The sequence below is a fragment of the Loxodonta africana genome, chromosome 10 (genome assembly GCF_030014295.1).
Source record: "Loxodonta africana isolate mLoxAfr1 chromosome 10, mLoxAfr1.hap2, whole genome shotgun sequence".
Taxonomy (NCBI): Eukaryota; Metazoa; Chordata; class Mammalia; order Proboscidea; family Elephantidae; genus Loxodonta; species Loxodonta africana.
The window spans coordinates 79,667,486-79,679,584 of NC_087351.1; the positions used below are offsets into that span (position 1 = coordinate 79,667,486).

General features: G+C 42.5%; 1 protein-coding gene across 1 annotated transcript in view; it reads left to right on the forward strand.

The window, feature by feature from the left end:
- Positions 1–7,528, forward strand: part of RDH12 (retinol dehydrogenase 12) — a 42,841-nt gene extending 35,313 nt beyond the window's left edge. The window contains exons 4-7 of the mRNA XM_064292625.1: positions 633–737; positions 1,537–1,746; positions 3,432–3,621; positions 6,811–7,528. Coding sequence (XP_064148695.1) covers positions 633–737; positions 1,537–1,746; positions 3,432–3,621; positions 6,811–6,913 — 608 coding nt within the window. The 3' untranslated portion in view covers positions 6,914–7,528. The remainder of the gene's footprint in view (positions 1–632; positions 738–1,536; positions 1,747–3,431; positions 3,622–6,810) is intronic.
- Positions 7,529–12,099: the final 4,571 nt, after the last annotated feature.

The window sequence follows — 12,099 nt, forward strand, 5'->3', positions numbered from 1 at the left end:
GGCAGAGGGATAGAAAATGGACAAGCTGGGCAGGATCCTTATCTCGTATTTGACTCAGCAGTGGGAATGTTGGAGTTGTCAGCTCCTGTCTGGGCTTGTACCTTGGCATTAAGTTATGGCCCTCATGCCACTTTCTTCTTTCATCCTGAGAATCAACCTTCTGTGGCCATAATTCTTCTGGGTCTTGCAAAATGACCAGCTTCTGCCTAGGACTATGAAGTCCATGAGGAACAGGGACCATCTCTGTCTTGTTTTCTACTGCATTCCCAGTGCCCACCAGAGTGGGCCTGGCCCAGAGTTAGTACTCAGTACACATTTGCTGAACGAACAAATGAATGAATGGTGTCCAGGAAAATATAACTAACTAAAATGAGAAACCCAACTTAGGTTTGTTTCTAGAGACAATGGCTATTGAGTTTCACTGGGATGGGTCCAAAAGGGAATAGTTATTGACTGCTGAGGCAATATCTTCTCTTAGAAGACAGAAGCAAAGGGAACAATTTCTATCAAAAACTTGTCCTAGTGAGGACAGCTCAAGAGCAAAGGCAAGGGAAAAATACTCAGAGCTGTGACAGGTTCCTTGCTAACAGATTCCTTGATAACCACCAGGTCTCCTTGCTTGTATTTTACAGAGGAGAAGCAGCTCCATATCCTGATAAATAATGCAGGAGTGATGATGTGTCCATATTCAAAGACAGCTGATGGCTTTGAGACCCACCTGGGAGTCAACCACCTGGGTAAATATCATCTAGTGACTGAAAAGCAAGGCATACACCACCTTGTTCTCTGTTAGGGAGATGAACCTATACTAGTGCTGAGAATGCCCAGTGGTCCTCATAAAGCCCAGGATTATAATAGACTAGATGTACTGGTTTGTTATTCACTGTCCCTCTGCTGACCAGTCTACAAAAGTGATATCCTCCTGCCCATACCATTAAGAAACCCAAAATCTTAAGAGATACCTGGGAGAAGAATGTAATACTTGGATGAGGCAGTGGCAATGTAAGACTTGCCAGGCAAGACCAAGTCTGGAGGGTGTAGGAGTCTTGGTTTGGGAGGAAGGGGCACATCCATAGCTGAGGGCAGTCAAGCCAAGGGTTGGTCCATGGAGGCAGGCAAACCTCGAGGAGTTGGGAAAGACTTGAAAAATTAGGCTAGGGTTCAGAGATCAAGGTGATGGCTCTAGTGAGGTGAGCATGGAGCACGTTCTCTGATGCCCAGAGTTGTGGCATCATGGCCAGACAGGGAATCAGAAGCTAAGTGGGTGTGCATTACTCCTGACTGGGGCAAGGGCAGACATACAAATAGGTACAGATTGAGTCTATATTGTTTTACCTATAGTCTAGCTCTGGCCCTTGACTTGAGGAATCTACTAACTCACACTGACTAACAATTAGCGTGGGGTTACACATAGCTTCACGTTTGTTCACACTCAGAAGATAGTAAGCTAACACTGAAGTCCTGTCATCAGCTTCTACACCGTGAGCCTGGGCTGGCACTCCACCTTTCAGTCTCCCCTGCTGGCTCTTCTCACAGGCCACTTCCTTCTCACCCACCTGCTTCTGGAGCGACTGAAGGAGTCTGCTCCTTCACGGGTGGTGAACTTGTCATCGGTGGTCCACCATGTTGGCAAGATTCACTTCCATGACCTCCAGGGTGAGAAGCGCTACAGCCGGGGTTTTGCCTATTGCCACAGCAAACTGGCCAATGTGCTTTTTACTCGTGAGCTGGCCAAGAAGCTCCAAGGTAAGTCAAGAGTAATGGCTGGGGTTAAGATAGCAAAAACAGGGTCCTCAGTCAAGATTAGAGGTTCACAGAAACGTTTGAAGTCAGGCTGTCAGACATGCATATTTCCATTGGTAACTCTGCGTGAAGGAGAATGAGATTATAAATGGAATAAAAATAGAGTTCTTGCCGTCGGGAATCTTAAAATTGAATATGGGTAAGGAACTTCATAAAGTTACCTTACATTTATCTTATATCTCATTTCATATCTGTTATCTCATTTGATTGTCACAACAACCATTTGCGATAGGTAAAGCAGGTATTAATATTCCTGTTTTGTAGGGCAGAACTGAAGCCTAAAGAAGTGGCTGGCCCAAGGTTATATGACAAGTAAGAGTCAGGACTGGAATGAGAGTGTCTTTAAATCCAGGGTGCTTTCTTTTGCTTGCCATTTGCTAAAGGTCACACAGTGAGCCAAACCACAGAGCTGCCATGGCCTGGAGTCAGGGAGAAAGGGCTGTGTGTCAGACCCCTGGGTCCTAGCTCTACCACATGTTAACCACATGTGTATGTGGACATGTTCCTTTACCCTCACCTGACTTCATCTCCTCTGCTGTAAAATGACATAAGCTCAGCTCTTAATCCTATGATTCTGTGCTCCCCTGGAGTTTTAGTTGAGTTGCTGACTCTGACATCCGTGACTCTGGGGACCCATTTGTACAGTGGATAAACCAGACTTTGGGAACAATGGTCTTTCCTATCAGAATGCTGAAGGTAGAAGAAGAAGATAATCATAAAAATTAATAATAGTAGTAATTGAGGATTGTCTGTGTGCCGTGTACTATATATATTTTAACTCATTTAAAACAACGTCCCTGTGAGGTGGGTGATATGATTTTCTGCACTCTATAAATGAAGAGACAGGCACAGAAATGGTAAGATAACTTGCCCAAGCAAAAGCACTAGCTGAGCCAGGATTCAGATCGGACAGTCTAGCTCCAGTGTCCAATTCCTTACTCTACACTGGGTTCAGACTTTGGCCTTGAAACCTACAAGGCATGACCTTGGGAAATTTATTTAACCTCTTTGTGACTCAGTTTCCTTAGCTGTATAATCGGCATCTTAATATTACCTACCTCACAAACTTCTTTGAGGATTAAATGAGTTAATGCATGCAAAGCACTAGTGCAACCCTTGCACAAAATGAGCACTGAAAATAGCAGTGGCACCAGGAGTGTCTTTGGAGGGCATGTAACCCTTATAATCTCCATTAGCACCTCTCAATCTACACCTCATAAAATATGCTTGCCAGGCAAATGTAATTCAAAACAAGGTCCTAGCCCCCTACCTTCCAAACAGATTGCAACCCCTAAGCCCCTCCTATATAAATTTTAAAGATACCACTGTCGATAATTGATAATTTTACTACTACATGTTACTGTCTTTATTATTAATACCGCTGTGTAAAGGTGACATTGAACCAGGCATAGAAGGAGCATAGAAGGCTGAGAGGGCTATAGATTTTTCTAGAAGGGATCAGTTACTGGTGTGAATCTGCACAGCTAGGAGTGGTTCCTTCTGAGCCCTGGGGGCACTGCCCATTTCCTGAGTCCTTTCTTCTCATTTGTCCATTGAGCTGCAGGGGATAGATTGTGTTCCTGGGTTTGGAGTGTGCTCCTGGTCTAACTGTGCCTGCTTTTCCCTAGGCACTGGGGTCACCACTTATGCGGTGCACCCGGGCATAGTCCACTCCGAGTTGTTCCGGCACTCTTTCCTCCTGTGCCTGCTCTGGAGGCTCTTCTCCCCATTCGTCAAGTCAGCGCGGGAAGGGGCGCAGACCAGCCTGCACTGCGCCCTGGCTGAGGGTCTGGAGCCCTTGAGTGGCAAGTATTTCAGGTGTGTGGGAAACAGCATGGTTCTTTTCCACTGTCTCTGTGCGTGGTGAGGCACAGGGCTTCCTGGGATTTGCACCCACAGTGGCTGAGCTTGTGTCTGATATTAGGATATAGGTTTGGGTTGTGCCTAAAAACCAAATGTCATTTTTCCAAGGAAACTTATGTTAGAAACTTGGAAAGAGTTGTTTTTATGGCTCTATTTTATACCTGCTTGCCATGTTTGCATGTAAACTCTGTGGCTTTCTGTGAGCTGTTAGAGAAGACTGTCCCTGCTGGTGATGCTATGGAAAGATCATTAACGGGCCCTCTGGATTCTTTTTCTCCTCCTGGAAACATTTGGTTGACTCCTTTCATGAATTCTTTAATATCACTTGGCACAAAGCACCAGAGCAAGGTCACTTCTCCTCAGTGTGAACTCTTTTCCCCGCTGTTGCCAAGATTGGCACTATCCATTAGAATACAGAAATAGAAATTTCAGTGTTGAATCTTATGATAAACTCAATGGGCAATCAGAGCTTGGGAAAAGAATGGAGCCCAGGATTAAGCCTCCTTTCTATTCTGTGACTTTACCCCACTTTGTTCAAGGTTGTTCACTGATGCACCATTTTTTAAGTGAAATACTGCAAATAACCTAAGTGCCCAATAATAGGGAAATGGATAAATGATAATAGCTAATGTTGCTTGAACTCTTATAATGTATTTGGTACTCTTCTAAGTGTCTTACATATATGAATTCACGTAATCATCACAACTCTAAGGGATAGGTAATGTTATTATCCCCATTTTACAGATGAGAAAACGGAGGCACAGAATAATTAAGTGAACTTGCTCAAGTCCTATAGCTTTTAAATGGTAGACCTGGGATTTAAATCCAGGAAGCTTGGCCCCAGAGCTGAGCTGTACAATGCAGTTGCTACTAGCCACATGTGACACATTGAACTGAGATAGATAGTTTACAAATGTGAAATGCACACTGGATTTTGAAGCTTCAGTATAGAAAAAGGAATGTAAAATATCATTAATAATTTTTTATATTGCTTACATGCTGAAGTAAGTTGGATGTATTGTATAAATAAAATATATCATTAAAATTAATGTCACCTGTTTTTATTTTTTAAAATGTGGCTACTGGAAAGTTTAAAATTGTGTAAGTAGCTCACATTTGTGGCTCTCGTCATATTTCTATTGTACAGTACTGATCTAGAGTCTGAGTGCTTAATTTCACTGTCTTAAATATTATATAGCCATTCAATAGATTTTCAAATAAAATTTAATTAACAGGAAAATGCTGGTGACATAATGTTTCAAAACGAAAAAGAAACCGTAATACAGAATTACATGATTATACACTGGAAAGGCATGGAAAACAGTCCAAAAGGACACACAGCAAACTGTGAATAGTGATTTCTCCTAAGGAGCCTGAGAGAGAGTCAGTGAAGGAGGATTTTAAATTTTTACTCTAGGTATTTTTTTACTACTAAAAAATGTTTAATAGATCATATATTTATTTGTTATATAGCTAAAAATATATTTTTAACAAGAGAAAGAAAATCCTTCCCACACTGGTTAAGTCTGATCCCAGCTTTGCATAAAAGGAGAGAAACAAAGACTGCGTATTTATTTACACAGCAATAAAGCAAACAAGACTGTAAGGAAAAGCGTTAAAGAACAGACTTTTCTCCTTTTATCAGTACTTCACTGTATTTTCCAAGTCTTGCATGGGACTTTTTTTTTATTGTTGTGAAAAATATACTCATAACAAGATTTGCCAGTTCGACACTTTTCAGGTGTACAGTTCAGTGATATCAGCTACATTAATCACGTTGCACAACCATCACCCATAATTGTCACTGCACGGTCTTTTATGATTAAATGCTATCTAAAAAACTGGGTGCCGCCCTCATCCCATGCATTCTTCCAGCCCCCATGCCCCCCATTTCCTCCAAAACAAATGAAACAGGGGTTACTAGCATGGGGTTCATGGGGCACAAAGGAGCTAGTGGATAGAATTCCAAAGGTCTGTGAACTTGGGGGAAACCCTGGTGCGAAGTGGTTAAGAGCCATGACTGCTAATCAAAAGGTCGGCAGTTCGGATCCACCAGGTGCTCCTTGGAAACCATATGGGGCAGTTCTACTCTGTCCTATAGGGTCGCTATGAGTTGGAATCAACTTGATGACAACGTGTATGAGTTCGGTGAACTTGGATGGAAAAATAATTTTATTGACATCCAATTGAAATGAACATGTCCTTCCATTATGAATGTGGACAATGAACCACAATAGTAGTAGTGATCCCTGTGACTTTGTCAGCAACAAAATAATAAATACAGGGAAGCCTGTGAGAGCTGGAACTCAATGGGAATGCCTTGTTTTTGCAGGTCCTGTAAGTTTTCCACCGTTGGCAGGGTACAGTTTTACCACTTTTCTATCGCTGTCTATTAGTGGAAAATATGTGAGTTTTCCTTCTCTGGCAGGTTTCCACCTTATACAGGTTCCAGCTTTCTCAGGTTTTACTGCATTTTCAGTGACAGGTATTACAGTTGTTGCAGGTATTTCAGAATGTCATTTCTGCTTGACACTACTTTGAAATTTGGTAGTTAATAGGCTGAATACTATATCTTGTTATAGAATGCACTTAATAAAGAAGCATATGTATTGCCAAAAAAACCCAAACCCGTTGCCATTGAGTCATTTCCAACTCATAGTGACCCTATAGGACAGAGTAGAACTGCCCCATACGGTTTCGAAAGGAGCGTCTGGTGGATTTGAACTGCCGACCTTTTGGTTAGCAGCTGTAGCTCTTAACCACTATGCTACCAGGGTTCCCTATGTATTACCGTGTCACAAATTTGTTTCATAAATATTTTTAAACTGCATTTCAATACAATTGGCTTCTTTTAATCAAATGTATTATATTTTATGCATTTAGAAATATATTCTGAGAAAGAGACCATAAACTTTTCCAGACCACCTAAGGGGCCTGGAGCACAAAGACAGGTTTAGAGCCTCTGAAATAAAGAAATGTAAAGGTTTGCTCCTTTTGTTAAGGATCCAAGAGGGCAAGCCACACAGGACAGGATGAGGAAGGGCTTGATGCAGTTTCTGGGTCTTTGGTCCATTGGGGCTGGGGGCTGGTCCCTCTATCCCAGTCTCCACTCATGTATGTTCACACTCTGTCTCTGCCCTTCAGTGACTGCAAGAGGACTTGGGTGTCTTCAAGGGCCCGAAATAACAAAACTGCTGAGCGCCTGTGGAACGTCAGCTGTGAACTTCTAGGAATTCAGTGGGAGTAGCTGGTGGAGAAGCCACACCTTTATTAGGCCCAGTCCAGGCCATCATGAAAGGGGACCGAGGAGAAGGCCAACCCTGAAGGACTGCCCTCCTGGCTGGCTGCTGCTGTGACTTGGGCCCTGCTCCTGTCCTCCTAATCCTTCTGGCAACCTTTGCACACTTATCTTTCTTGTGAGTCTGGCTTATGGCATGAGACGTTCATGCCTACACAGCCATATTCTCCAAGACATAGAGAGTGGTTACCTTCTGGGGGGAGGAGGACTAGGCAAATCCCAGGCTGAGCATGAGGGTGGCTGAAGGGACTCTGGGTTGGTTTCCTCCCTCACCATCTACCAGAAACTCCAGCCTGTGTCTTCACCAGAGACGACATCAGTGTTATGTGTTTCCAGGAACATCGGCTCAAATTCTTGACTATTTGCTTTCCTCTTTGAAATACTAGTCACAGCCCTGCAGTCTGGACCAGTCAGGGAGATCTTAGCTAACTCAGGCCAAGTTTGAGTCCTTCCGCTGAGCAACTGTGAATCACTGCTGTGAAACTGGGCCCTCCTATTTTCAATCATGCAGAAGTTTCTTTTTCTAAAGACTTTCCTTTACCTCAATTTTTAGAGAAAATAAAGACTGTGTATTCATCTTATTGCCTTATTTATTTCCTCAGGGTAGCAAAGGAGAAATGGAGCAAAGAAGTGAAGCCAGCATTCTAGTTTAGTGAGCAGTCTCACACCCCACCCACCCACCCATAGCCTTATTATAATATTGCATTTGTGTACAAAATAAGATGGTCCATTTGGTGATTCTCTCAAGTTTCTTCCAGTTCTAACATTTTATTACCTAAGAAGTGATAGGAGTAGCTTAAATTATGAAGTACTTAACTCCACCACAGATTAGGACCAGAAGTAGTAGTAGTTGTTGCTGTTGCTGTTGTTGGCTGCCTTCTAGTGGGCCCCAGATCATGGCAACCCCATGTACAACATTGGGAAGACGGTCAGAGCTAGCATCTAGCCACCCAAGAGAGAAGGACTTTGCTACCCCATAGCCTAATGGCCTTAGGAACTTTGGGGGTTGGAGGACTGATTTTAAGGACATGGTGTTTGGTGGAGAAATCTTTTCCCTTGGGAGAAAGCAGAGGATTGTGAAGCTGAATTCAATGGTTTTAGGGAGGAGGGTGTCATTTCTAGCATTATTATCTAACCCTGGTCTGTGGAATACACAGAAATTGCTCCAATTCTAGTTCCCCAACCATAACTTCCACACTGTTGAGCCCCTTCCCTCCTGAAGCATGTGTCATTTCTAGCAATCCTTGGCAAAGGTTGCAACTCACCCAGCTCCAAGCTCTGCAGGGCTGGGGGTAGTTACTTCTAACCACAATGCTATACTGCCTCTCATACAAAGGAGCTTTGTGAAATGTTACTTGGTCAGGGAAAGTATTTTGAATCTGAAGGTTTCTATCCTATTCCAAATTGTTGGATGCATCTACACCTAACAGTAAGTGACACCAAATGTGTGAGAATTGAGCAGCAAAGAATGAAAAAAGAAATTAGGTGTGGATATTGGTTTTAAAAGTTGTTATTTAACCATTGCTGTTCCACTTGTTTAGATTCTAGACTTCATCATTTCTTACGGTGCCCAAGTGTCCCTATTAAGCACAGCCTCCCTCAGCACAATTCTTCCGAATCTCCCCATGCTCAGGCTACATCTTGCCTCTCTACAGCTTCCTGCTCAATGCCAAAAGTATTATCTAGTCTGTACAGCCCAGGCAAGGAACAAGTGCCAGCCTTGGCCTCTTGTTGTATTTCCAAACGAGACTTGCCCTAAGTTAATAGCCAAGCAAGCGAAAGGCCTTGACACAGCACAAGCAATGCTAGAAATTGGGTATGAGTCACAATTCAACCTTGTCATTCCTGCTTTCTAGATTCTCCTGTGACTACACAGGCCGTTTTCTCCCAGTCTACTCATGCTACAAATATGGCTTCCTGCCTGGCAGAGTTCCCCTTAGGATACAGGATACAAGATCCTGGACAGAAAGGCTCGGGATTACAATCATCCCTGACTTCTCTCCTTGGTGCTTCTCTAACTGTCCTAGTCCCACTGCCTTCACTATTCCTGGCTTCCCTTATGCTCTGAGAACCTTAGCTAGCCTGGCCCAGGGATGGGAAATCCCCTTGCCCTTTGGCTCACCTGAGACTGGCCTGAATTTTTGAAAATAAAATTTGTCTGGGAAACAAAAGGAAAAGGAAATCAAAGAGATGATCTGAAAGTTGAGAAGCAAACAAGTTCCAGAGCACAGATTACCTGAGTGATGACTAGCTGCTGCAGACTACCTTGGCTGGCACTGACCCTCGTCTAAGTCAGCACTGCATACGTTGCCATGCCTTCAAGCCCTGGAGGGGCTACCTTGTGTATTAGGCTCTTTTTCATTGCAACATAGACACCTACCTTGACAAACTTAGGTCAAAAATTGATATATTTGGCTCATAAACTCAAGGAAGAGTTGAAACTGAAATGTGAGAAAGCCAGAGATTTATCTCAGGAATAACCAGAACTGGGAGCTCAAATACTTCCAGAATTCTTTCTCTAGTGCTCTCATGTTTGTCTTTCTCTAAATGATAAATGAGGAAGAAACTGAAGTTGTCAATGATTTCATTTTACTTGAATGAACAATCAACATCTGTGGAAGCAACAGTCAAGAAATCAAACAACATATTGCATAGAGAAAATCTGCCCCAAAAGACCTCTTTAAAGCTTTCACTTTGATTACTAAGGTGTGCCTGACCCAAGCTTTGGTCTTTTCAATTGCCTTATATGTATGCAGAAGTTGGACAACGAAAAACGAAAACAGAAGAAGTGACGCATTCGAATTGTGTTGGCTAATAGTATCAAATATACTGTGAACTGCCAGAAGAATGAATACATCAGTCTTAGAAGAAATATAACCAGAATGCTCCTTAGAAGCAAGGATGGTGAGATTTTGGCTTCCTTACTTTGGACATGTCATCAGAAAAGACCAAGACCTAGTAAAGGGCATCGTGGATGGTAAAGCAGAGACTTGGTGAAGGCAAGGGAGGCTCTTGGTGAGGTGGATTGACACAGTGGCTAAAACAACGGACTCAAACATATCTTTGTATCAACGATTATGAAGGTGGCACAGGACTGGGCAACATTTTGTTCTGCTACACATAAGGTTGCTATGGGTCAGAGCCGACTCAACAGCAACCAACAACAGAAATAAATGTGAACTTTATTCTCTGCCACTTCAGAATAAATGGCAAGAAACTTGACTGCTGAAAACTCCCAAACTTCACACCCCCACAGTTTTTAGCATTGAAGCAGCACTGTGCCTCTCTCTTGTTTTTAGTATTAAAAAAAAAATTCCAGGTTTGGTTTGGGTCAGATGCGCACTGTGAAGCATTCAGCTGTGCTAAGCGGGGAAGAGGCATGTAAGAACGTGACAGGTGTAGAGCATTTCAATCAGTGAGAGAAAAATGTACAGTCCAATAAATGGTATTGGACAAATAGCTATCCAAATGAAAACATAAAGTTAGATTTCCTGCCTCATACAATTCATAAAAAATACCAGAAAAATTAAAAAATATATATATATTGTTGTTGTTAGGTGCCGTTGAGGTGGTTCTAGCTCACAGCAATCCTGTGTACATCAGGAGGAAACACTGCCAGTTCCTGCGCCATGCTCACAATCATTGTTATGCTTGAGCCCATTGTTGCAGCCACTGTGTCAATCCATCTTGTCGAACATCTTCCTCTTTTTGCTGACCCTCCACTTTACCAAGCATGATGTACTTCTCCAGGGACTGATCCCTCCTGATATCACGTCCAAAGTATGTTGCCATACTTGCCTCTAAGGAGCCTTCTGGTTGCACTTCTTTCAAGACAGAATCGTTCATTCCTTTGGCAGTCCATGGTATATTCGATATTCTTCGCCAACATATATTCAATATTCTTCGCCAACACCACAGTTCAAAGGCGTCAATTTTTTTTTTCAGTCTTCCTTATTCATTGTCCAGCTTTCGCATGCATATGAAACGATTGAAAACACCATGGCTTGGGTCAGGCACACCTTAGTTTTCAAGAAGACCTCTTTGCTTTTTAACACTTTAAAGAGGTCTTTTGCAGCAGATTTGCCCAATGCAATGCGTCTTTTGATTTCTTGACTGCTTCTTCCGCGGATCTTGATTGTGGATCCCAGTAGAATGAAATTCTTGACAACTTCAATCTTTTCTATGTTTATCATGATGTGTTAGAGGAAAATAAAGGAGAACATCTTCAAGCCCTTGGAAGAGAGATGGCCTTCTTAAGACATGAAAGGGAAAAAATATACAGAAAAAAAAGGAATACATATAAAAAAACACCAAAAATAAAATTAAAAGTCAAGCGATATTGGGTGAAAGTATCTGTTATGGTTTCAGGCTAGGTATCCTGGGAAACAGACTTTGAAGTAGATGTTTTCAAGCAGGAAGCTCACTGGGATATTCCTGGGATCAATATCTATGGGGGAGTGAAGGAAACAGGACTGGGCAGAAGGAAAAGTGGAACTTCGATGCAGTCACAACAGTAGCTCAGAGGATCTTGATTCCACAGGGAGGTCCGGAGCTGAGTTGTCCTGGATTAAAGAAAGGGGTTGGCCTTTATACCCCGATATTGACCAGTCATTTGATGTACGCTGCTTCCAGGGCGAAGACATTAGTTGAGAGGGGTGGCTGTTTTTGGTAAGAGCAAGTTCTGGAGAGAGACTCGGTTGAGAGCTCTCGGCTAAGTACACTCCCAGTACCACGGGGAATGAGTTCTATTTCTGAAGGGGGGAATGTGGGTGGTTCACCACAGTATCTGCTGCAGAAATATATATATCAGACAAAGGAGTAGTACCCATATTATACAAAGAGCTTCTGTTTCTCAATAAGAAAAAAGACATAGAACCCAACAGAGACTTTGCAAAAACATGAAATTCATAGAAAAATTACAAATGGCCAATACACCTAAGATGTTCAACCTAAGTAGTAATCAGGGAAATGCAAATTAAAGCAAGATGCCATGATGCCACTTTTCAGCCATCAGATTGTCAAAAATTAGAAAGCTTAGCAAATGTTGGTAAAAAGACATGAAAATAGATATTTTCATACACTGCAGGTATGAGTAGAAGAAGTGGTAAAGCCAATTCTTCCCAGCAATTCCACTT